We start from the raw sequence: 27382 nt of genomic DNA, 5'->3' as shown, positions 1-27382 counted from the left end.
GATGTTTTCTTTGAAGCTGGATGAAGACTCCTCTCCCTCACTCCTGCTGCAGCTGTGTGGTCCAGTTGGCCTCTGAGGTCACAGTCAACATCTGTAGCAGAAGAGGGGAAATAAAAGTCCAGGTTACCAAAACTGGGAGCTTTTCCAAAATAGAGCGTAACTGGACTTTTTCAGCCTTACAGGCAGATAGTCGTCTGAAGCTGCAGCTTTTTCTTTTTAGCTTTTTCCAATCTCTGCTCTCGGCTTTCTTTGAGAACATGTCTGCTTTCTTGGCATGGGTCTGTCTGCTGTTGGTGAAGAGACTAAATCCACATACTCGCTACTAAGATCTCCTCAAGTAGTCTCAACCAGATTACAGTTTAAGAGTAAATGTCTCCTGAGAGTTTCACCTTGGGGAGATGCTGTCTTGCTAACATGCAATCATGAGCATTAATCTATGAGGTGAAAAAGTAATTTTAAAAGCTCCAGCCACAAGTTTTATTTCATCTGTGTTTTGGTCAGAGTCCCATCAGACCTCCAGAATGGTGTCAGAGTGTTTTCTATCCACGTGATGAGCACAGGCCTCAGGTCCAGACCTCCACGGGCACCATAGCCTCTTTGGAGCTAATAGGTGCAAGAAGGTTTTGTTGGGATAGGAACTGAAGAGGAAACTGACGAGGAAGGCAAGGATCTTCTTCAGCTCCTCCGAGCCGGGACCTCTTTGTGTAGGCCAGCATTGGCCAGGTAGCCCTCCAGCATCGCTGGATGGCCGACAGTGGAAAACCTAGAGGAGTAGGAGAGAAACAGCAGCTTGGAGCATGTCTTTATACTGTTTAGTTTTTAGAGCCACAGACTTTCTTTTAATGTCATTGTTCAGGATCTATGACTGATTATGTATTTATTGTATTCCTCCATGACTGTGTGACAGCAAGTGGAAAAAACCAGCTTCACCTTTGTTGATATGCTTGTAATTTTAATATTGATTAAATGGCCCATGAAATAATAGAAAGCTCATATATGAAAATGTATTTTAAGAAGTAAAATGTTAATCTGAGTACAAAGGAGTACACTCACCTTCTGGTAGATGGAGGTGCAGCGAGCGCTGGTGAACATCCAGGCCTCCTCGTAGAACTGATCACTGATTGGATCCAAAACATCGATGGAGGATCTGTGTAAGCGCTGAGGATCGTCCTGATGGACAGAACAGAAGGAGAGTGAGACAAGTGAAGATATACTAAACAACACTGTGACATGAACTGAGCCACACACAGTTTGATTCACAGGTGATTGACACATTATTTGACCACGAGCAATCTTTTCTGGTTTGACGCCGTCTTTGTAGCCAGAAACCAGCTCTCTCCTCGGCTTCCTCCACTACACGCTTCCCCCACGCCAGTCTCCTCCGTCACTATAAAAGGGAGAGTCATGAGCTCCATCACCCTCACCTGTGCCGTCCAACGTCCCGCCACCAGCCTCCACTGCAGCAGGCCAGAGACCACACCCCTGCCACAATAAGTAAAAGTATATCCTTGCTGTACCCTTAATGCTAAATGTGCTAAATTAACCGCTGCCTTTGCCCCTTTGGGATTATTCTTATGTCACTGGGATGTTGACCTTTGACCTTCACATTAGAGAGATGGGCAGACATAATTAGTGTATGAGTTTTAAAGTAACAGGTAATAAAGAGAGTGTAGCAAATGTAGTCAGGTTTATTACTCTGTATCACACATGAGTGCCCGAGGGAGGCGGGGCTGACTGGGGAGACACAGGAAACAGAGAGACAGGGCTGACTCGACATGAAACGATGAAACGTGGGACACGGGAACAGAAACTAAACACAGGCTGAAATGAACACTGAGGGAGGGAGAACTAAGATTACTGAGAGCCTGATAAATAAGAAGAACAAAAACCAAGAAAAACAAGAGTCAAAGAAAACCAAAAACACAAAGCATTGGGCCAGGACCCACTGCTGTGACATTTATATGTGATAAAAACATTAAAAACTGCTCAGATGTTGAAATCTTTCTACGTATACTTTAGGTTCAGCTCTCCAGCCTGGCATTTGGTTAAGCATGATTCAAACATTTGATTTTGTTTAACTGGTTTTAATTATAGTTACTTTTTGTGAACATTTGTTGCAGCATTTAAAAATACATCATTTATTTTCAAACTTTTATTTGATTTAGAGCATCATGTTTGACCAACGTAAATGTTTTAATTTCATATAAAATAACTGAAACAGTGAACTAAATATCTGAAATCTTTCCTTCCTTAAAAGTTATAATCCTACTTAAGTTATAGTGCAAACGCTTAAGCAACAAATATACTTGATGCTAATTAATTAATATTTCCCTTTGATGTTGCAACTATGCGGTCACTTCTGTCTTTAAACAAAATAATATTTTCCAGTTACAGAAATCATAAAGTCCAAACTAAAGTGCTACTGTTGCTATATGCATTTTATATAAATCATGGATGATGGTCCTGACATGAAGGAAGAGAAAGTTACAGGTTGCATCCTTTGACTTTGTCTCCGTGCCTTTGGGCGATTTTCAGAAGGACAGATGTTTCTGTTCAATTCTTAAATCAATTTTTTCAAACACAAACACTATTTTAAAGCTTCTAGAGAGTAAAATATTAATGATAATTATAATAACAATAATAAAAACAAAAGCTCTCAGATCCATCAAACCAAGCAGCAGAAAGAACAATAACTGAAGAGAAAACTTTAACCTTGTAGACTTCATTATGTTCCAGCTGCTCTACAGACGCTGTGACCTCGAACTTAAGCAGGTCGTAACGTATGTGCAGCTCAATAACTTCATAATCAGACCCTGTGGTATTTAGGCAGCAGAACAACTAAGAATAACAACTACAAATAATGTTTTTAGGTTTCTGTTGTACTGCAAGGTTCTGTACAGGAGAACCAAACCAAGAGCAAATATTACGTCTCATTTACACCTGAGCACGAAGAGCCATCAACATTTAGCAAATTGAATCATCTTTGTTTAGATGCAAGAAGAATCATATAGAAATGAAAGAGTAGAAATAGAAATCCAGAGCAAAGATATCCTCTAATTCAGCGTAGCACATGTGCAGCTGCTGCGATTCACGTAAGCATTCGGCTCGTCGCTGTTGCAGATTTTTCTCTCGCTGTTCTGGCTCACAGCGCTGCAAACACAAAAATAAATATCCCCAAAGGTGTGAAAGGGAGCTAATTAGTAAGAGTATTGTTACTCTCCGCAGGAGTAGTCCAGCAGTAGAAATCAGTCCAATAACAAGGTGTGTAACATCTAGCAGGGTGACAGAAAAACCCAGGGTAACTTCTAAGGACCTCAACGTCTCTCTCACATTGTGTTTTTTAAACATGCTTCCATTTGTCACTTCAGTCTTTACTCTGAAATACAGGAAGAGAAATCATGGCTGAAACAATTTCTCATGAAACCAGGGGTGTGGTCCAACAGTCAGTTTGGTGAGGAAGGTTCCTAACTGAGAGAAGTGACCCAGAAGTATCTGTGTAGCAGCCACAATGAATCCAGATCATGAGCTTTATTAACTGATCAAAGTCTCTTCTTTCATCTTCTGTATCATTCAGTTTGCATTGGTAATGCCCATTATTGTAATGCTTTTTTAAGACGAGCAAAACTTTATTTCACTTTGGGTTAGCTGGGATAAGTGATGGATGGAGGGAATTTTACTTCAGCCACAGAAATCCTAAACAGGAAGGAGGAGCAGAGTTACAGTGGATCACTATCCAGCAGGGAAACAAGGTTTATTTCAATTTCTTGGCCATGAGTGAGATTTACTGAGTGGGCAAATTAGGGAGACGACACCATCAGATCCCGAGCCCTCCATGTGTTAATCAAGAGACGGCTGCTGTGCTACATCCATAAATAATGAATAAATTAGGAGCTAAAGCTGAAAGGACAGTTTATTTGTACCATCTTCACGTGAACACATTCAAGAACATCACAGATGAAGAAACATTAAAAACTTCCACACTACATAAAGCAAGAAAAATAGTTTTTCTTTCAGGTGGTTTCAGAAAAACAGAAACATCAAACATCTCCAAGACTCTCTTTGAAAGAACTAAAAACCTTTGTTCTCATGGTCCAATCATGAGTGAACTCCCCGATGAAGCCTTGTGTGCTAAAACATGTCAGAGTTTTAAAGGTTAAACATGAGTTTCCAAAACGTTTTGCTGGAGAACAATGAACTATTTGACTGAGTTTCAATCATTTACAGACGAGCAAAACCAGGACAGAGAAAAAAGGACAAAACTGACTCAGTAAAACAACAGAAAAGAAGATCCCATGTAGATCTGTATTATGTAGAAGTTCAGCCCAGCAACCAGTTCAGTTCAACACAAGTTTAAATGATTCTATCTGAACTCTGTGGAGCCTGATCTCAAGCTTTTTGAGTCCGACACAGAAACCAGAGGATCTTTCTGTGTCTTCAGATTCACTGTGATCCAGTCATGGGAGTGATTTCAGCCCTGAGTGATCGCGCTGATGTTTGCACAGAGCAGACAATGAGGTGAATGTTTGGGCACATTGGTAACAGTGAAACAGTTTATTAGTAACGTGGGATAGTTTGTGTGCAGAGTATGATCTGAGATTCCTGAAGCTCTTGTCACACTGGTCACAGCTGTAGTTTCCTTCCATGTGTGTACGTTCATGAATGTTACGACTACGTGAATGTGAGAAGCTTCTCTCACAGTAGCTGCACTTGTAGAGTCTCTTTCTGGTGTGGATCTGTTGGTGTTGTCTCAGGTAACGTGGAGATTTAAAAGTCTTCTCACACAGGTCACATTGATAAGGTCTCTCCTCAGTGTGGGTAAACATGTGTTGTTGTAAGTGTGCGTCTGTTGTAAAGTATTTGCCACACTGTTCACAGCAGTACACATCATGTCTGGTGTGAATGCGTAGGTGTTTATTTCGGCTCCTTCTCTGGCTGAAAGTTTTTCCACAGATGTCACAGCTGTACGCCTTAATTCCAGAGTGGGTAACTAGATGCCTCTGTAAGCTGCTACTGCGAGTAAAAGCTCTGCCACACTGATCACAGCTGTACGCTTTAACTCCACTGTGGATGAGTTGGTGTTTTTTTAGGGAACGCTTCAAGGAAAAAGACTTTCCACACAAGTCACAGCTGAACGGTCTCTCTCCAGTGTGGATGACCTGATGCTGTTTTAGTGAAGCCTTCAGAGTAAAACCCTTCCCACACTGATCACAGCTGTATGGCTTAATTCCAGAGTGGGTAACTAGATGACTCTGTAAGCTGCTACTCTGAGTAAAAGCTCTGCCACACTGATCACAGCTGTACGCTTTAACTCCACTGTGGATGAGTTGGTGTTGTTTTAGGGAACGCTTCCAGGAAAAAGACTTTCCACACAAGTCACAGCTGAACGGTCTCTCTCCAGTGTGGATGACCTGATGCTGTTTTAGTTTAGCCCTCAGAGTAAAACCCTTCCCACACTCGTCACAGGTGTGTTTTTTCTCTCCCTTTCTTCTGTGAGGTTTGTCGGCCTCCTGAGAGCGCTGACTTCTGGCTCCATGTTGGTCCTGCAGTGACAGAGATACAAACAGAGGCAGTGAGTGAAATGCAGTCGTGGAACAAACTCAACCTTCAAACTCCATTAACACTAGTTTTAAACCTGAAGGTGGAGCGTGGCACCAAACACCTTAAAGGTCTCTTATCCCCACCTGCTGGTAGTTCTAACACATTACATCCAACCTGCTGTTAAAGATAATTCATGACTGTTCAAACACTAAAATCATGCACACACACACACACACACACACACACACACACACACACACACACACACACACACATTATTTTATAATTTAGATTATTTTGTTGTTTCCTATTACATATTACTATAATTTGTATAGATTTATACAGAATTATTCAGTGATAATAAATCCTATGTTTGTTTATTCTAAAGGAACCCCGTTAGCTTCCACAACAGATGTTGCTCGTCTTCCGTCAAATACTCACATAAAATATTACACAATAAAGTGGATTCAAGATATCCACATAATTTCACTCTTACATCCACAGTGAGGTTTCACAATTGTTCAAATATAAGCAATCAATAATAATAATGATAATATCAATAACATTGAGGCACATTACACAAATGTCAAAAACAAATCATGTCTTACAATATTTACAACAACTAAAAGCTCTGTAAATCGGCTTTTAAGTGTTCATTGAAGTTTTGAATAATTCTCTAATTTTTTAAGGCAACTTATTCCACTTAAAAGTTGCTCTAAATGTAACAGTTTTACAAAACGTTACTTTTAACTCGAGCATTTACTAAATTGCACCTTGTTGAAAACTGTGTAATATGATGATGTATTTCATCTGGATACTGCAGCTGAGCAGAATAAATGTGGTGTGTTTAACAGAATTGCTTTCTTTAGAACTACAAGTAAGCCATAGAATATTTTAGCCTGTACAGGAAGCCAAGAAAGGTTATTATGCATTTTATCAATATTAGTATAGTATGAACATCTTCACACTAATCTGGACGCCTTATTCTGGACTAACTGAAGTCTGTTAAGATCTGTCTTATTAGCTGCTGACCAAATGATTGAACAATACTCCAGATGAGACATTACTAGTGCATTAATGACATCTTTCATAATGAAGAAGTGATACACAAAGAGCATTTCATAGCCATAGCTATGCCTTGTCGGCAGAGTTATGTGACATTAGTGATGTTTGTACTTTCAGCGTTAACTTGGTTTTAAAGCCTTTAAAATATGCGCCGTTCAATAGTCGACCTTAATCTGACAGAGAATGTGATGATTTTGTGGATAATTAAAGTCAGTCATATATCCACAAACACAACAAGCTGAAAGTCAGTGATGCTGCTCGGTTTGCAGTCCTGAACATCACGGCACAAGCAGGATTCACTGCACTGTTAATGTGAGCTGTGTTATATTGCTGCCTCTGTTCGGTGGTGTCGAGCCAAACGCACTTTAACGTGTGTTTGAACGAGCTGACGGTTCACTCGTTAAGCTGAAAGAAAGATGCTTTAATCACAGCAGTCACACATGTGTCCACTGCACCATCTGGAACTCTTCTTGTTTACACTCGTAATAACACAAACACTAAATCCTGCTTCTCTGCTGCTGTTGTGTAGCAGTGTGTACACCTGAGACTGTCACCTGTCTGTCTGTCCTGCACTCTCTCTCTGTTTCTTTCTCTCTGATTGTGGAATAAAAGTATGAACATGTGTTTATAAGTTACACTTGTGTCTGAATCCTGCAGCTTATCACACATTTGATTTCCATGTGTGACGACTGCAAGTGTCCAGAGTGAGGACAGACTGAGGGAGCCACTGCTGCACATCATCTGTGAGGCATTGCAGCCCTGATGAATCAGTCTTATTAGGTAATGTTCAAATAATGTGATCATCCCAGTGTTTTCAGTGTGGGAGAAAGTACTCAGGGCCTTCAAGTTACACACTATGAAAGGCAGCAACAAGTTTAATGTTCAGAAACCTAAAGTCTGTATCAGCAGCAGAATGGAGCTAAAATAAATGTTGGTTTCAGTTCTATGAAGCTTTGAGTATTTTGGATCAGTAGCTGCTGTGTTTGTTGCATCATATTGCTGTAACTGTTTATATGCTTTATATATTCTGAGCTAAGTTGATCTATAGTGTTACATGATACACTCTCAGAAATAGAGGTACGAGAGAAGAACATTTTTGTACCTATAGGAACATTTTTTTAAATGTTCCCTTAAAAGTACATTACTGGTCTTTAAAAGTCCAGAAATGCCCCTTTAAAGGTTCAATCTGAAATAATGTACAAATCTGTATTATAAAATCTTAAGCAGCAACTTCTCCAGGTTCCAATATTTATGCAATTCTCAAACCTTTTGGCCACGACTGTATAACCTCTTCTGAAGTTTAGTGGATATTATACATGGTTATGCTCAGGATGTGTCGGCCAGTTTCCACTGGAAACGCCTTTTGGTTAAACTGTCAGCGAGGAATTTGCATTTGCACTGTTACATTTTTATATAACTTTAATGCACATAAACAACAGCTGCTTGTTTCAGTGAAAATACATTGATGGGTTTTTAATAAAGTTGTGCAGCTGTAAAGTATTTTGTCTGGTGTCAATTCTATCGTCAGCTACATCGTTATGGCAAATGTTCAAATGTATATGGTGATAAATATCTTTGGTCATATGGTCCTGCTCTGTCTGTCACCTTCTGTGTTGAGCTCATTGTTTCCTCTGTAGTGGCTGAGCTGAGTCCAAGTAGCTGAAAATGTTCCTCTGCTGCTCCGTCAGACTCTCCTCCTCCTGCTGATCAGCTGGGACACAAAACAGATCTTTGTTAGGCTCCACACTGCACTGAAGAGTCAAAGTGTCTCATATGTTCATCTGACAAGTAAAAGAACACATTTTTGTTTCCCGAGGTGGGCAACTTGTTGGAAACAAACACAAAAGGTTTGAGCACTGATACCTGCCATTGCTGGCATTGAAAGATGCAACGCCAGCAATGTGGATTGTCAAGACTCAAACCAATCATCAAGCAAAGACAACAGGGATCATTTGTTTCTGTTTATTTAGCATTCACAGCATTTGTAGTTGCCTTCTGTGCAGGGGAAGTCCACGCACACTGTGTGGTACCGCCATCCGCAGAAGGTGCATTCAACCTCTGTAAGAGAAACGAGATTGTCTGAGACTGAAATGATATTCACTAAAGAAGTGGTGATTTGTAAAACTTCACATTTTGATCCGGGACGTACTCTGCATGAAAACAAGCGCTCACTCTTCCTGCTCAACAAATGACAAGGGCGGAGCCTTATACCACGTGATACAGAAGCTGTGCCGTGTGATGCTAAAATTAGCAGGGAAAAAACAACGGAGAGCACGTCAGGGATGACGATTAAGTGACAGGAGAAAATCCGTCCCGGTCAACCACCCAAACATCAATAACGGGAACCTTATACAGCGCTTCCCTATACACGTCGAACTCCCGCAGGCACAAAGACATTACGGAGGCTATCACTTATCACCTGACCAAAGATATGGCTCCATCAACACTGTGCAAAACGAGGGATTTAGGAAAACGATCAACACCCTAGACAAACGCTACACAGTGCCGTCCCGCAACTATTTTTCTATTGTTGCACTACCTGCTCTGTACACGCAGCGTCGAGCAACGGTGGAGACGGAATTTCAAGCAGGACAACATTTTGCTGCAACAACAAAACGTGAGACATTTGTTGTTTTATGTTTATTTATTGTTATGAGAGAATCATGATCTCAATTCTAAGCCAAAAAATCGTGATTCTCATTTTATGCAAAATCGTGCAGCCCTAACATTAACACAAAACTATTGTTTCACCAGAGAAACACACATGAAGAGAGAGAGAGAGACAATAACAGCTACCAAACAGTCGTCATAATTCGTCACACAATGAGAAAAGGACAAATCAACAAGTAACAATGACTAATTAATATTAAAATCTGTAACATAATGTATTGTTTGGAGTTTAGTCTGATTGGTTCAGGATGACCTGCCATTATCCAATCACACGTCTGCTTACCTGCATCTTTTCTCTTTTTTCTAACCTGAGCACCTGATGGCTTTGAACTTTTGTTGTCCATCTTCCATTGGTTTGAATTTTGCGCTCCAGTACAAACACAAATCCCCCAACCCGAGGATCAGCACAATTAACCTAACAGACCTACACCTTAGTTCACAGATTCACTTTGTCTAAGGTTGATTTCTGGGATTTCACACAACCCAGGATTCAGATCGTGAATCCATGATGGGCTTGGATTTACATCATTATAAATGAAATGTGCTCTACTTGGAAGCAGCCGGCCCCGCCCCTTTTGACGGGTTGTGTGAGACTTTAAATCATCAAACTGTAAATTATAAATTTAAATTGTTATTGATCCTTTACCCCGAGTCCTAAAGTGTAGATTTATTTTCTTACTCTTCTTATATTTATTGTTTGTTTACTTGCACCGCTGTAACTGCAGCCTCGTCGTCTCGTCTCTCTATATGCTGGACTGTCTGTAGCGGAGATGACAATAAAGTTTACTTTGACTTCAGCAGCGCGCAGGTGCACCGAGGGCTCTCGCGCTCACTTTATAGAATGTAGAAAAAACATGGGTGCAGATTATAAGTCTGTATCATAATATCTGTTTGTTGTTTTTATTTTGTTTTGCGAGTTGGTTATTAGATGCCGCTCCAGCCAGCCAGAGACTCCCCGCCGCCCCGCCCTCTCCTCCCTGTACCGCCAGCAGCAGGCGCACCTCGCAAACGGAGGGCGCCCTTACTCCCAGCAAATGGCTGATAGAAAACCGATCGGTGCCTACGAATTTCCCAATATGCGCTGGCATGACGTCGGGGAAGCATGGGTACGACCGATTATTTTATTTTTTTCTTGCCCGTGATGCCCCCCCCACCACGATGCATTCTATTGGTTTGCACACTTACACACACCCAGCTGTGGTTTCCTGTTTTGCTGGACTCTGGAGAGCCCCGCCTTTAACGCTCTTCTCTCACAGAGAGCAACAGAAAACTTGGAAAAACTCCAGATTGACTGAACTCAGTTCAAAGTTACCTTGACACCTTTAGATGTGAGACGTAGCGATGGTCCGCTTGAAGCTGACGCTCCGGTGCGTGTGTCAGAAAGATCAACGCGCTGCTTCAGAAGCACCGTGTCGAGGCTTGATTCGTTTGGCCAGAGTCACGTGATCAGTGACGTCTGAAGCTTCGTTTAGAACGTACCTTTTTTTAAATCGAACTTTATTGAAACACAATGAGTATACAACATACAAACAGATGAAGTTTACAAAAGAACAGAACATGAACATACAGAACCAGGAGTAAAAAAATGATGATATGAGTAGGCGAAAAAAATCAACATATTGTAACGTGCAGTGGAGATGAAGCCAGCCGCGGAGGTGTGCAGGTGGATAGCGAATGAGCAACAGCTTCTGACTTTCCAAAAAGTACTCATTTATTTACAATATCAAAAATAAAAGTGCTACCTCTACCACACATTACTAAAGAGCACACTAGTCCGCGTACACACGGGAGCATCCATTACAGGAGGAGTGTGAAGAAGAACAAAAAGGGGGTGACACCAGTCGTGAGACAGGAGGCGCCGCCATGTGGTGATACACTGCATTACAATAGCAACTGTTACATAGTCCCCCCCTGGTGAGAAAAAGGCTGTCCTCAGCTGTACACAGCTGAAAAAGCACACACCACACCTAACAGTACCCTATACATAGAGGTTACAGTTAAGATTGGTGCACACACACAGGGCAGGACGTAACTCTGGGGCAACGTCTGGGCCTGAGATTGTAATGTCCACCAGCAGCTGGGTGCTGGACAGATCTGGGTGAAACACTCTCTGGAACAGCGCCCACACCAGAAGAAGAGTCAATGTCCGGTAAATCAAAGGGGAATGGCTCAGAGTCAATGTCAGTGTCTGCAGGGGGGCCAGGGTGGGCCTGAGAGTCAGAGTTCAGACCCTCTGTGGTCTCTCTCTCAGCAGGCAATGAAACAGAATGTTCTTTGGAAGTGAGAGAGTCCCAGGTATGGAACGGTTGCATGTTCACAACATGATAAACACCTGCATCCACACTGGAGTCCACCCAAGTGAGCCTGTAATTAACATCACTGAGTCTCTGAGATACACACAATGGTCCCTGAAACAGTGGTGCAAGTTTAGCAGTAAAGTTAGACTGAGCGTCTGACCTGGGGTGCGTCTTAACTCTCACAAGGTCACCAACACGAAACGTGGCATGTCGATGTCTCAAGTCATAGTAATGTTTTTGTCTGTCATGGCTATAGTCCAAAGCTGCTTTGGCGTGGTCGTGAGCTTCCTGCAGGGAGGCTCTCAGAGTCTCAGGGTAAGGCACACCCGGTTCATCAACACCTGCTGTAGAAGGCTGAGTGATAAGGTCAAGCGGGGTGTCTAACTCACGACCATAAAGCATCATGGCAGGAGTCATACCTGTACTGTCATGGGGGGCGGTGCGCAGAGCAAAGCAAATCTGAGGGAGAAACTTGTCCCATGATGTGTGCTTATCACCTACATAAGCGCGGATTGCAGTTTTCAGAGTCCGGTTGACGCGTTCAGTAGCATTTGTCTGAGGGTGATATGCCGTAGTGAGTCTGTGCACCGAGCCTAAGGCAGAAACAACATGTTCAAAAAGCTCACTCACAAAAGGAGACCCTCTGTCAGAAATGAGGTAAGTAAGTAAGTAAAATTTTATTTATATAGCACATTTCTAGATAGAGATCACAAAGTGCTTTACAAGATATAACAGATTAAAAAGACAAAATACAAACAAAGTTAGCAAAAAGCAGTTTTAAAAAGATGTGTTTTTAGCTGTTTTTTAAAAGTAATCAATGAATCAGCAGATCTTAAGTCCTGAGGAAGGGAATTCCACAGTCTGGCGGCCACAGTAGCAAAAGCTCTATCACCCCTAGTTTTCAGTCTCGTACACTGAATGACAAGTAGGCCCTGACTACTCGACCTCAGAGACCTACTAGGGGCATAGGGCTGTAAAAGTTCAATAATATATGGTGGTGCTTGTTGTTGAAGAGCCTTAAAAGTTAAAACCAAAATCTTAAAATGGACTCTAAATTCGACAGGAAGCCAATGTAACTGCATAAGCAACGGTGTTATATGTGAATATTTAGAAGCTTTCGTCAAAAGTCTTGCTGCAGCATTCTGAACGATCTGCAGACGCTCCAAAGAACCTTTGTTTAGACAAGTAAACAGGGAATTGCAATAATCCAGTCGTGAAGAGATAAAAGCATGAATAACAATTTCCAGTTCGGTATAGGATATTATAGAGCTCAATTTAGAAATATTTCTTAAATGATAAAAGCAAGACCGAACAAGAGATTTAACATGACTATCTAACGTAAGAGCAGGATCAAGGATAATCCCTAAGTTCCTGACAGATGGTTTTACAAACGTTGAAAGAGGACCAAGAGCATTTATTATACTGGGTATATGTCTATCTGGGGCACATAAGAGGACTTCGGTTTTATTTTCATTTAGTTGGAGGAAGTTTTCAGCCATCCAGCCTTTAATGGTTTCCAAGCACACATTTAAAAGCTGCAGCTTAGAAGCCTCTTCCGGTTTAAAAGATATATAGAGTTGGATATCGTCTGCATAACAATGGTAACAAATATCCTCAAAAGGGCTCAAAATGTGCTGGAGAGGGAGTAAATAAACTAGAAACAGTAATGGCCCTAGCACAGAGCCTTGTGGCACACCAAAAGACAGGGACGCAGAAGATGATCTATACTTAGAAACTGCCACAGAAGAATATCGTTCAGAGAGATACGAGGAGAACCATTTCAATGCAGTCCCAGAGACACCGACCCAGTGTTTCAGCCTGTTAAGTAAAATATAGTGGTCAACAGTATCAAAGGCCGACGTAAGATCCAACATTAAGAGAACAGAACATTTACCTGCATCGCTTTGTAACAAAATGTCATTAGAAACTCTAAGAAGGGCTGTTTCAGTGGAATGAACTTTACGAAAGCCAGATTGAAATTTGTCGAAAATACTATATTTATCTAAAACTGCTGTAAGCTGCTTAGCCACGATCTTCTCTAGAATCTTAGCAATTAACGGAATTTTTGAGATCGGTCTATAATTGCTAGTGAGAGATGGGTCCAGCATAGGCTTTTTTAACAAGGGATGTATAACAGCAGTTTTAAAATAGGCAGGGACTATGCCCGAGGCCAAGGAGGTATTAATTATAGTAAGAATACAGGGAGCAGTAGAGTAAAAGACATTTTTGAATAATGATGCAGGTAAAAAATCAAGAGAGCAAGAGGATAATTTTGTTGCACTAACTATTTTTCCCAGCTCTGGTAGTGAAACAGGTGAAAAACCTTCTAAAACAACAGGCCGAGCTGGCGTGGGAACAGACAGCGCAGACGCTGAAAAAGACAGGTTTTTCCCTATGTTGCTAATTTTTTCTAAAAAGAAAGCAAGAAAAGTTTCACAATCTTACACAGAAGAAATAATAGCAGCAGGTGGAGCAGGAGTAATAATATTAGTAATAGTATCAAATAAAACTTTAGGATTACCTCTGCTCTTTGAAACCAACTGAGAAAAGTAAGCAGCCCTCGCAACTCTAATAGCATTGTCAAAGGAGGCTAAAAGATCCTTTAAATAAAGGAGATGAACATTTAAGTGGGTTTTCCTCCATAACCGCTCAGCTTTACGACAATTACGTTTTATAAGACGAATGTTGTCATTTAACCAGGGTACAGACTTGGAAACAGGCACAGGTCTCATTTTAATCGGACAGATTTCATCTAAGATCGAAAGACAATGATAATTGAATAGATCTATAGAAAAATCAACATCGTTTTGTGGGGATAATGTTAAATTAAAAACATCAGAGAACTTCTGTGCTGTGGAGGAGTCTAAAGTGCGGGAAATAACTGTCCGATGAACAGGAGACATAGGCTCATAAAAAGACATATTAAAAAAGACACAATAATGGTCAGAAATAAAAATGTCCTTAGAATAAATATAATCAATATTCAGACCCAAAGAAAAAACAAGGTCCAGTGTATGGCCTTTGTTATGTGTGGGGCCAGATACATGTTGGATAAAATGAAAAGAGTCCATGATGCTGGTAAAACCCCTAGCAAAGAGGTCGGACTCATCATCAACATGTATATTAAAATCCCCCACAAGAAGCAATTTAGACAACCTCATAGTAGAGGACAGAAAATCACTAAACTCGGCTAAAAACGAGCTGTTTGGGCCAGGAGGGCGATAAACCAACGCACAGTAAAAAGGATCCTTCTTTCCGATTTTGATGAGCTGCAGTTCAAAAGACAGAAAGTGTCCAACTTTCACTGAACGGCAGTTAAAACGGCTCCGAAATGCCACCGCGAGGCCTCCTCCACGACCAGATCCTCGAGGCTGGCTAATGACAGAGAAGCCATATGGGCACATTTCAATAGTAGCCGAATAATCCGACCCCCGTTGCCAGGTCTCAGTCAAAAACAGGAAGTCCAGATTTTTAGAAACAATAAAATCGTTAAGCACAAACGATTTATTCGTCAAAGATCGGGCATTAAAGAGCGCCATAGACAGCGGGGTGAAAACATTGTTGTTGGAAGAAGCTCGAGTTTCTCGAATTAAAGGGCGTAAATTCTCGGGATCAGAGCCTTCACGTTCATATATTCCACTCACCGAGGGGATGAAAAGCCAGTCGACAGGAGAGTCTGGATGAACCCTTCTGAGATAACACGGCCTCGGAGAGCCGGGCCCCCTATATCCAAGTAGGGCCTTGGGAGACAGATTCCTCTCCATATAGCTGTCATGGTAAGTGGGTGTACCATGCCTAGCAAAAATGTCAGTGACGAATTTACCAGCTGCTACCTGAGATGTAGCTTCTTTGACAGCACTGGCTTCAACCCATTTAGTCAAATAGTCAACAAACACGATCAAATAAGCATTACCAGTGGGGGTGCGGGGAAGTGGCCCAACAAAATCCACACCCACATACTGCCAGGGTTTCTGGGGGACAATGGGAACCATAAGACCGGCTGCTTTTTTCTGACTTGGCTTGGTGAGTTGGCACACTGAGCATGAAATCACATAGCGTTTCACATCAGCTGCCATTTTGGGCCAGAAAAACCTAAAACGCAGTCTAGCCAATGTCTTAGAAACACCCAAGTGACCTGCTGTGGGGTGGTCATGGTAATAGTCCAGCAAGGTGCCTCTCATGGAAGTAGGGGCAAACAGTTTCAGCTCTTTCAAAGGGTGCAAAGCACATGTGGACTTGGGTTCTCTGTGATACAAAAGAGAGTCATACACAACATACTGTAACAAGGTGGCATTGTCCGAGCTGTTCAGAGAGTCTGCTTCAATGTCTCTGAGGAGTGGACCTGTGACATGATCGTCTAACTGCAGCTGTCTGAATTGTGAACGGTCAGCCAGAATGACGGGGGGCAGAGTACGAATGTCCAGGCTGCCCATAACAGCATGATCTGGTAAAAGATCAGTCGGCCTGTCACAGGTCAGAGGCAAAGGGTTGCGTGACAGTGCGTCGGGAACTTTGTTCTGTGCACCAGGTTTGTGCACTATTGTGAAATCAAAGTCCTGCAAACGAAGTGACCAGCGGGCGAGTCGGCCCGTTGGGTTTTGACGAGGGCGGAAGTGTTCCAGAGCCCATATCACAGCGAGTCACTCATTCTCTGAAGTGCAGTAGGGGAGTTCAGCTTTGTGAAGGGAGCGACTAGCAAAAGCCACAACGTACTCACGACCCTTGTCATCCTTTTGCATCAACACTGCCCCAAGACCAATGTCACATGCATCGGCGTGAATGGAAAAGGGACGGTTGAAGTCTGGAAATGACAGGATCGGGGCTGATGTGACATGATCCTTCAAAGTGTCCATGGCCCTTCGACAGCTGTCGTCCCAGTGGAAAGCATTGTCCTTTCTGGTGATGGCGTGAAGAGGTTCGGCATGGCGGGCATAATTCTGAATGAAGCGTCGATAATCAGAATCAGAATCAGAATGGGTTTATTGCCAGATGTTGAGGTTTACAACATTAGGAAATTGCTGCGGTGCTTCAGTGCAGACAATAAGAATTAAAGTGCTATGTGGAAAGAAAGATATGTGCATGAGATATACATGAGATATATACATGAGAATAAGAATTATGAGTGCTACGTAGAAAGATATATACATGAGTGCAGGTGGTGATCAGTGCCAAACATATATACATGAGAGTAAGAATTATGAGTGCTACGTAGAAAGATATATACATGAGTGCAGGTGGTGATCAGTGCCAGACATGAAATGATGCAGTGACACAGCGTAGGGTCATGTGTTAGTGGCGGGGACAGTCATGTGGTTATTGTTCATGTGTCCCACAGCAGAGGGGAAGAAACTGTTCTTGTGGCGAGAGGTTCTGGTGCGAATGGACCGGAGCCTCCTGCCTGAGGGGAGCAGGTCAAACAGACTGTGTCCAGGGTGAGAAGGGTCAGCTGAGATCCGGGCTGCACGCCGCAGAGTCCTGGAGGTGTACAGGTCCTGCAGAGATGGGAGTCTGCAGCCAATCACCTTCTCAGCAGAGCGCACAACACGCTGCAGTCTCTGTTTGTCCCTGATAGTGGCTCCAGCGTACCACACGGTGATGGAGGAGGTGAGGATGGACTCGATGATTGCAGTGTAGAATTGCATCATCGTCCGTGTTGGCAGGTTGAATTTCTTCAGCTGCCTCAGGAAGTACATCCTCTGCTGGGCTTTCTTGATGACGGAGGTGATGGTGGGCTCCCACTTCAGGTCCTGGGTGATGGTGGTACCCAGGAAGCGGAATGAGTCCACAGAGGTGATGGGGGTGTCAGTCAGGATGATGGGGGGGAGTGGGGCTGTGTGCTTCCTGAAGTCCACAATAATCTCCACTGTCTTCTGGGCATTCAGCACCAGGTTGTTGTGGCTGCACCAAGACACCAGACGTTCAACCTCCCTCCTGTAGGCAGACTCATCCCCGTCAGAGATTAGCCCAATGACGGTGGTGTCATCTGCGAACTTGATTAGCTTGACAGACTGGTGGGTGGAGGTGCAGCAGTTGGTGTACAGGGAGAAGAGCAGAGGAGAAAGAACACAGCCCTGAGGGGAGCCGGTGCTGATGGTCCGGGAGTCCGAGACATTCTTTCCCAGCCTCACGTGCTGCTTCCTGTCCGTCAGGAAGTCAGTGATCCACCGGCAGATGGGATCAGGCACATTCATCTGGGAAAGCTTGCCTCGGAGATGGTCTGGAAGGATGGTGTTGAAGGCAGAGCTGAAGTCCACAAACAGGATCCTGGCGTAGGTTCCTGGGGAGTCCAGATGCTGCAGGATGAAGTGTAGGGCCATGTTGATGGCGTCGTCTACAGACCTGTTGGCTCTATATGCAAACTGCAGGGGGTCCAGGAGGGGGGCCGTGAGGGTCTTGAGATGGGAGAGAACTAGGCGCTCAAATGACTTCATGACCACAGATGTCAGAGCCACGGGTCTGTAGTCATTTAGTCCAGTGATCCTAGGTTTCTTGGGGACAGGGATTATGGTAGAGGACTTGAAGCAGGCAGGCACATGACATGCCTGCAGTGAGGAGTTGAAGATGCCAGAAAACACTGGGGCCAGCTCGTTTGCACAGTGTCTGAGGGTGGCAGGAGACACACCGTCTGGGCCGGGAGCTTTCCGAGCATTCAGACTCCTAAACTGCTTCCTCACATCTGCTTCATGAATATGAAGAGTTGTGGTCGGAGGAGGTGGTGTGAAATCCTCTTTTGTGTGGGGTGAGGGGGCGGGTGTTGCAGGTAAACAGTTTGAAGGTGGTGATGGCTCTATGGAGGGGGGAGAGGTGGGGGAATGAGTGTCCAAAGTGCCTCTATTGTTGGGGTCGTTGGAGGTGTGAAGGCTGCCTGATGGCTCGTCAAAACGACAGTAGAAGTCGTTAAGGGTGTTGGCTAAGAGCAAGTCATCAGTGGAGTGGGGGGTTTTAGGCTTGTAGTTTGTAATATTCCTAAAACCTTTCCACACAGAGGCCGAGTCATTCTCTGAGATCTGCTGCTGCATCTTCTCAGAGTGCTGATGTTTGGCAATGTCCACTTCCTTAGTGAACCTGTACTTGGCCTCTCTGTAGCAGTCCCTGTCTCCGCTTCTGAACGCCTTGCTCTTTTCCAGCCACAGCTTTTTGAGTTTAGGAGTAAACCAGGGTTTGTCATTGTTATAACTCACCCTGGTGCGTGATGGCACAATGCTGTCCTCACAGAAGTGGATATAGGAGGTGACAGTGTCCGTAAACTCGTCCAAGCTGTTAGAAGCAGCCTTCATTGTGTCCCAGTCTGTGGTCTCCAAACACGTGCGAAGCTCCTCCACAGCCTCGTTGCTCCACAGTTTTTTGGTCCTCACGACAGGTTTGGAGAGCTTCAGCCTCTGTCTGTACGCGGGGATTAGGTGGATCATGACGTGGTCAGAAAGTCCGAGTGAAGCGCGCGGCACCGCGCGATAGGCCCCGCTGATCGTGCTGTAGCAGTGGTCCAATGTCCTCTCCTCTCTGGTCGGGCATTTAATATACTGTTTGTATTTCGGAAGCTCATGGCTCAGATTGGCTTTGTTAAAGTCCCCAAGAGCAATGATGAGAGAGTCCGGGTATGTCCGCTCCGTGTGGAGAATCTGCTCTGCGAGTGCGCACTGCGCTGCTTGCGCATCCGCGTCTGGCGGGATGTAAACAGCGGCCAGGATGAATGAAGCAAACTCCCGCGGAGAATAAAACGGTTTGCAGTGAATAAAAAGATATTCCAGAGAGGGAGAGCAGTGCTGGGCAATCACTGTTACATCTGTGCACCAGCCACTATTGATGTAGAAGCAGACACCTCCGCCTTTGGTTTTACTGGAGAGAGCGGCCTGCCGGTCCGCGCGCAGCAGATGAAAGCCCTCCAGCTTGAGCGCGCAGTCCGGGATGTCCTCACTGAGCCACGACTCCGTAAAACATAAGACACAGGAGGAGGCAAAGTCTCTGTTCATGCTTCTCATCAGGGCCAGTTCGTCTATCTTATTCCAGAGTGAGCGTACATTAGAAAGGAAGATCCCAGGAAGGGCCGTTCTCAGTCCGCGTTTCCTCAAACGCACGAGTACGCCGGCTCGCTTACCTCTCTTTCGACGTCTCACTTTCCTGATCAGAGTCAGCAGTAAATCTGCCGCAGATGCGACAAATATTGGAAATAAATCCACAGGCGTTGTAGTCCTGCAGTTAAGGAGCTCTTCTCTGGTGTAAGAATATCCAGAGGAGTGCCCAGACACAGAAGAAATGCACAAAAACAAGACAAAAGTAACGCACTGAAGCACCAGGGCATCCATACGCAGCGCCATCTTGGAACTGGCGTCTTAATAGCCAGTCAAGCCAAGGAACTGACGGACGTGTTTCACTGAGGTTGGGGTATCAAACTCCTTAACCGCCTTTACTTTGTCCGGATCGGGCTTAACACCTGATGATGTGATGCGGTACCCGAGAAAGGTGAATTCATCGAGGCAGAATTGGCACTTTTTGAGCTTCAATGACAAGCCAGCAGCCTGGAGTCTGCCCAGCACCTCCTCAAGATCCACTAAGTGCTGTTCAAAGGTAGGTGAGGCGATAACAATGTCATCCAGGTAGACTGCGCACGTTTTGTAAATGAGGCCAGCAAGCACACAGTTCATGAGTCTCTGAAAAGTTGCAGGTACGTTGCAGAGCCCAAAGGGCAGCACCCGAAACTGGAAGAGACCGCAGTGAGAGATGAAGGCAGTTTTAGGCTTCGAGTCCTCTGCTACAGCAACCTGCCAATAGCCTCGCGCTAAGTCCAATGTCGAGACAAACTTTCCTCTTGCCAGAAAGTCCAAAGACTCATCTACACGAGGCAGGGGATAAGAGTCTTTTCGGGTAACTTGGTTGAGCCCTCGAAAGTCCACACAAAACCTTGGTTCCATGGCCGCTCTATTTACAATGACTACAGGAGCTGCCCAAGGGCTTGTGGAAGGTTCAATGATGTTGTCCTTCAACATTTGTTGCACTTGTTCTTCAATCACACGTTTCTTAGCAGGTGACGTGCGATAGGGTGGGAGATTGACAGGTGTTGCATTGCCAGTCTCTATGGCGTGCTCAGTGAGAGCCGTTCGACCAAGTTGACCATCAAACAAGGAGCTAAACTTGCTGAGCAGATTTAGTAAAGCATCCTTGTTGTTCTCTGAGAGACTTGCTTCAGACAGTTTGGCTGTTAAGTCGGAGCGAACCAAGTCCAAAGACATCAGTGTTCCAGGTGAATGTGAGTAATCATTTTGAAGGTCCTCTTCATTGTCTGCGAGTGGGCAGGGGATGTCCTCAATGTAGACTCGTCTAGTGGGAATGTGAATAGAAACAGAAGCTCTTGCCATAAAATCCATTCCCAGAATGAAAGGAGAGGACAAATCTGGTATTATGGCAAAACGCTGGTAAAAGTTCTTGTTCATGAATCCAATATTGAGCCAAATAACACCAACAGGGATACAGGGAGCATTATTGGCGAGGTTAACTGCAGGACCATTCCACTCACTTGTGTTTCTAGGGTAAGAGTCATTTACTTGAATGAGATCTGTTCGTACAGCCGAGAGGGAAGCACCCGTGTCGAGGGTAGCATCCACAGATGAAGCATTGAAGTTCACTTTTGTTCTTAGTGGGGTATTCCAGTGGACTTGTGAAAAATTGTCTTCCAAGTGTCCAAGACTGTGTCCACCCTGTAGTGAATCGGGGGTGTGAGGCTCCGTTAGTAATTGGGGGAAGGTTGGCCTCTGTGAAATGTCCTCCCCCCCCCCTGTAGTTTCCCGACTGCCTGTATTGTGGCTGGGATGTGGTGCTGCTTAATTCCACCTTTTCATGGCCAGGGTCAGAGGGGCCAGGTGCTGGCAATGGCTGGACTGGGCCATGCCTAGCGGTGTTTGAGGCTCGTTGTGGCAAATGAGGTTGGGTGTTACAGTTTGGGCAGGTGCGTGTAGTGAACCCTGGCTGAGAGCATTTGAAGCAGTAAGGTTCAGGCTTATAGTTGTCTTTGCTACATAAAGCAGGCTGTGGTCTTTGTGGTCCAAGCACTGAGTGAAGCTCATGAGCACGTAGCAGCAGGTCCATTACAGAAGTGACATTAGCGCCATACAGGGCAACTCTGTATTTTTCGAGAGCATGTTTACTAATTAGGTCAATTCTGTCTTTTTCAGGTGGGGGGCTCTTCAGTTTGTCAAACTCACTCAACATGTGGGCGACAAACGTTGGGAGCTCGTCCTGAGCCTGAACACGATCCAAAATTCCTCTCAGGATGCGTTCTTGGTTGTCGGAGGGCAGAAAAACTGTCTTAAACAGTTGACAGAATTGAGCCCATGATGTGATGTGGGAGCTCAGTGCCTTGAACCATTTCCCGGGCTCTTTTGCAAGAAAGTGTGGCAGTTCGTTTAGCAATTGCCCATCAGTTAGGTTCAATGAGGCTTTGTATGTGCCAACTGCATTTAACCAGTCCTCAGGTTGCACTTTTCCGTCCCCAGCATACACAGGAGGCTCCAGCTTTGCGTGATGTAAAGCTGCCGCAATCACTCTGGAAGTGCTGCTGAGTTTAAGTGAGTGAGATGGGAGGAAAGGATTTGTAGGTTGAAATGGGTTGCTGGGCAGGAACGGATTGGTACTGTTGGTGGGTTCAGTTTTGTCCATCACATGAACATGAGGTGTCGATGTGGCCATTGGGAAAACAGGAGACTGTGGGACTGCAGGAGGGGGAGAGTTCCCCGTTGTGAGTTGGTCCCACTGCCTTAGTAAACTCTGCTGTATGTTCAGTGAGTCACGTAAACAATCACTAAGCTTATTCACCTCAGTTCTTAACTCCACCACTTGTTGGCTAAGGCTAGGAGTCACATTTTCAACTATCTGGCACATAGGTAACGAGGTAAGTTCCATGTCTGAGTCAGAGTCGTCTGGGCAGTGTGCCATTGCGATTTCAAAAAAATTAAGCCGCTCCAAGGCACAGCGCAGTTATTGATATAGCAGTAAAAGAGTCACTTAGGTCAGACTAGAAAGACAAAACTGCAAAAAAGCGTTCAAGATTAAATTTAGAAAAAACACATATAAAATTTCGCCCAACAACTGAAATTAGACTGGAGTGATCAGAACCATGTTATTACAATAGCATATCTGCAACACTAGAGCTCAATGCAAGATTAGTTTTAAGTCGTTTCGTTATACTGAGCCGAAGACCAGCACCAACGGTTGTAGTCGGCCAAGCTATCACTTACATGTGCTACAGTCAGTCTCAGCAGAGGGAAAGGGGAATGAAAAGCCAGCAGAAATGTTCATGTCCAGGCTCTCCACAGAAGAATTAATCCTTAGAAGACGAAACCAACAACAAATAACAAATCCACGGAGTCCATTCGCGTCGCGGAGTCAGCTTCTCTCTTTTTCTTTCTCCCAAGCGGAGCAGCGGCACACCACGGTATCCAGAAATTAGTCGGGTCCCACCTGAGCTGAGGCTGCGGCCATGGCTGGAGAAAACGTCCGAGCGTCCGCAAAACTGGGGGGATTTCCGAGACAGTTCACGTGCTAGAAGAGAAGAATCCTCGGCGGGATGCAAAAATTGTCTGAAGTCCAAGGGGAAAACGTTCGGGCACCAGTTGTAACGTGCAGTGGAGATGAAGCCAGCCGCAGAGGTGTGCAGGTGGATAGCGAATGAGAAACAGCTTCTGACTTTCCAAAAAGTACTCATTTATTTACAATATCAAAAATAAAAGTGCTACCTCTACCACACATTACTAAAGAGCACACTAGTCCGCGTACACACGGGAGCATCCATTACAGGAGGAGTGCGAAGAAGAACAAAAAGGGGGTGACACCAGTCGTGAGACAGGAGGCGCCGCCATGTGGTGATACACTGCATTACAATAGCAACTGTTACAATATAAATATTGTTCTGAGAGGCTTTTTGTTGGTTGAGTCTGAAATTGATTGTATTTATAATTTATATCCTTATAAAAAGGCAGAAATATGGTGTTTTATTAATAAACTTACATTTATGGATATAAAATAGCTAAAAGTATTAACAATTTTTTTATAAAAAAACATTTATCATTCTTCCTGGGGAACTTAAAGAAAAAGAATAAAACATTTTCCCATCGTAAAGAAAACTCCCTTAAAATATGGACAATAACAAAACTGCTAAATTCTTCCAGAATCTCTGTGTAGAGGAACCAAAAGAGATGTGCCACAGTTTCTGGATGATCCCCACAGAAAGTTCAATTAGTATTTATGTCTCTTTTAAATGTTACCATATAGTGACTGGCTGGGTCACATTTATGAAGAATTTTATATGAGATTTCCTTCACCTTGTTCACAATTAGATATTTATGGGATCATCCAGACTGTCTTCCAGGTGATATCTAGAACATGTCGGTTCCAGTAAGATATTCTATATATGGGAGAGACATGATATCTTCTTGGAATAAACTACGTATTCTCTTATTGCTGTTACCAAGTTCCTGTGAAAAGCAGATTTTTCCCACTGCTGACTCAGCTGGATCAGGGAGAGTGACTGAGGCAGATATTGAGCTGTCAGTGTTTTTATATAACATTAAAGTCCCTGAGGGTATGGCACCAAGCACCATTGAGAATTCCCCAACAGTGTTTGACAAGTTTGACGAGCATCTTGACTTTTGGTCTTTGGATGTTAACAGTCCTGGATATGTGACTTCTTGTTTAACAGAAATGTTACAGAGAGCATTTGCAGTGCAGCCTTTAATTGCTAGTAATTCACATTTTTTTAGATTTCGACATAAAGCAGATGCCTCAGAGAAATCACTAATAACACTAAGGGCTGGACGGATTTGATTTGCATTCTTCAAGAAGAGTGTGGTGTCATCAGCTAGCTGGCTGATGATGAGCTCCTTATCAGCTGTGCTGATTCCTTGTATAACAGGTCAAATCTCGGGATGGAGTCTTAATCGTTTTAATTGAGCTATTGCCATTCGTGTACAAGGTTTTGATAGCTTTACAGAAAAATGCCAAATTTTTCCAAAGAGTGGAAAATAAATTGATGTTCAATTGTATCAAAAGCCTTTTAAAAATCCAGGAAGAGAATGAAGCTATAGTCAGATACCAAATCAGAGTAATCAAGTAGATCTAAAACCAGTCTCATGTTCTTAGAAAGGTGTCTGTTTCTCATAAAGCCTGATTGTGTCTCATCGATAATTGTGTCCAAGAACTCTTTCATTCTGTTAGCAAGTACTAAAGCCATAATCTCATAGTCATCATTAGGGATGGGTATCGTTTAGGTTTTATCCGATACCGGTGCCAAATCGGTACTTTTGAAACGGTGCCGGTGCTCAAACGGTGCTCAAACCGGTGCTTAAAGAATGGAGAACACAAAATTGGTCCAAAAACCTCTCATGTTCAGCTGGTTTTGTGTAAAAAGATAACAATGTTAGCCTTTTCTGCAGCTATGGGGCATATATGGTATCACTCTTAGCTGGAAGCAGTGCTTAACCAATGGAAAAAATACAAACTTTATCCAAAAACCTCTCATGTTTAACTGTTTCCCTCTTTTTCTTTGGTCATTTTAGCCTTTTTGGCCAGGGTGAAGGGAGTATCTGCCATCAAACAAGAAGACAGCCGCATGTAGCTATGATGATGTTTGCTAGTTCACCTTACATGCATTAATGTAATAACGTGGTTAGCCTACTCAACGTAAATTACACGCGAACAACAGAGAAGAACGGCTGCTGCTGCCATCAAATACGGTGCATTTCTCGGCTTTAAAAAACCCGCTATGCGTCGCCAGGTGTTTCATCGGATTTGAGGTGTTACCTCCTTTGACAGTATCACAGTATCAGCTTAAAGCACTTGTTGCAGGCTGCTGAGTTTGCATATTTTGCTGTGAAGTACAGCCAGACTTTTGACCGCTTCGTCTTGGGCATTTCTAATTGGTAGCTCTGCTCTAACAGAACGTACGTACCTGGCCCCGCCTACTATCCTCGGAAACGTAAAATGATTGGCTAGAAGTGTATCAAGGCTCAGGAAAAAAAGCACCGAAATAAAGCACCGAAATGTGCGCTGCTTTTCGGTCTGGTTACTACCGTTTATGTCAGAACCGGTGCAATCATGGCACCGGACACCGGTACCCATCCCTAGTCATCATTGAGCAGACAGATGGGTCTCCAATTATCAATAAGAAGTAAGTCTTTGTTTGGCTTTGGAATAAGTGTTATGAGACCCTGAGCAAGAGTAGGAGGGAGGATGTTATTCTCTACACTTCCTATGAAAAGCTGCAGTAAGAACGGAGCCAGGAGATTAGAAAATGATTCATAAAACTCTGCAGTTAAACCATCTGTGCCGGGAGATTTGTTGGCCTTAAGTGCAGAAATAGGATTACAAACATCCTCCACAGTCAGAGGGCTGTCACAGTGACTTCTATCTTCCACAACAATAGTTTTTAGGTTTTTAATATTATTGAAAAACAGCGTTGAGACATATATATATATATTCTACTTTTCTAAATGATTGACTATTTCAATGGAGAACCTAAATGACACGGACCCGTGTTTGTTATTACATATCTCTATTTTGAATGTGACAAGTCTATCATTGCCTGTTATTCATAGGTATTAACAGAGTTTTTGGCCTTTTTTTCCTCTATAACAGTTAATTGACTCTTTACAGTGGCCTGCTATGGTTAATAATGACATGTTCAGTCATGAGTGAAATCAAAGCTTTTCTTCACTTTAGCATTTAACATTCCCAACAATATAATGTGATACCTTAATTAAAACACAATTTTCTTAATGCAAACATCAGTGACTCAACATTAGCAACCAAAGGGTTCAGTCTGCAGCTCACACTCATGTGAAGCTACAGCCTCCCCCTTTAGTCTCTGTCATCTTTCTGCTCCTGCACAAACAAAGCAAGACAAAACCTCCACCCTTCTTCTACAGGCTGGGTGAATTGTTGTGGACATTCACTAATCCTAAAGTCGGCACCGTTTTTGTCTCAGTATCAAGTCAGTTAAACTTTTAGTCGTCAGTCCATCACAGTCCAGTCACATGCATACATCCACACACATTCATACCAGATATTGCTGATAATGGAGTCTCACGCGCAGCCTATTCGAGCCTCCATCACCAGCAGGATGACGTCATCATTTTAAAGGAAAACAGCTCCTTGTTTTTGGACTGGATTGACTCGCTGCAATCCTTTTAGGCTCAGGATTTCTCATGTGATCAATGTCACATATAAGTGAATTTCTCCCAAGCCCATTATAATCATGGAGAAAAACACTTTGCCACTGTTTCCAGTAAGAATATTTTATAGCGCTTTAAAGTTCAACCTCTCAGGTCTGGATTAAAGAGCTGATTTGTTAAATCGGGAACTCACAAAATACCAAAATATCACCACCGGTGGATCATCCATCTTTCTCTCTCTTAGAGAAAGAAAACAATCCAAACCTCACTGATAAAATCAACCTAGTGTCAAGCAAAACCCAAAAATCAACCAAAACTTCACCAGAAAGTTTTCCTCCCTCCCGGGACAATATTGTGCAGGAATACAGGCACCGTAACTCCTTTTGCACTGACAAAAACATGTTGGATTTACTTGATTCAATAGTGGACACTGGTTGCACACAAAGGTTTTGCTTTGGCAGAAACTTAAACAACTGAGTTAAATCAACACAACCTTTTCATATTCAGTAAACCTGCATGTTGTGTTCATAAAACACGATTGAAACATGTTCAGATGGAGTAAGTTGAGCTCCTGGAACATTTTAATCCTTCAATTGAAATTGAATGGGTCTACAACAACTACCATCCTCCTATCTCTATCCTGGTTGCAGCAGG

General features: G+C 43.5%; 2 protein-coding genes across 2 annotated transcripts in view; both read right to left on the bottom strand.

Moving 5' to 3' along the window:
• Positions 1-8226, bottom strand: LOC146606882 (phospholipase D1-like). Its single transcript, XM_085349247.1, has 4 exons — positions 8209-8226; positions 1054-1170; positions 515-763; positions 1-91 (listed from the first exon to the last, which is right to left on the bottom strand). Exons 1-4 carry the CDS (start codon positions 8224-8226, stop codon positions 38-40), a joined length of 438 nt encoding a protein of 145 aa, XP_085205373.1. The 3' UTR covers positions 1-37.
• LOC146606877 (protein NLRC3-like) overlaps positions 1-27382 on the bottom strand; it is a 563637-nt gene that overhangs the window by 423164 nt on the left and 113091 nt on the right. The gene's annotated exons all lie outside the window — the stretch shown is intronic.

This window comes from Diplotaxodon limnothrissa, unplaced genomic scaffold (assembly GCF_057381915.1).
Source record: "Diplotaxodon limnothrissa isolate DT_005_m unplaced genomic scaffold, D_limnothrissa_male_GT1.1 unmapped_scaffold_4, whole genome shotgun sequence".
Lineage (NCBI taxonomy): Eukaryota > Metazoa > Chordata > Actinopteri > Cichliformes > Cichlidae > Diplotaxodon > Diplotaxodon limnothrissa.
The sequence above is the reverse complement of the archived record's forward strand: the minus strand, read 5'-3'. Positions and strand labels throughout refer to the sequence as shown.

Excerpts from the sequence above, each read along its gene's own strand:
- LOC146606882 (XM_085349247.1), bottom strand. Across the intron at positions 764-1,053 it reads GCACCTCCATCTACCAGAAG|GTTTTCCACTGTCGGCCATC; the intron begins GTGAGTGTACTC and ends CTACTCCTCTAG. Across the intron at positions 92-514 it reads ACTCTGACACCATTCTGGAG|ATGTTGACTGTGACCTCAGA; the intron begins GTCTGATGGGAC and ends CTTCTGCTACAG.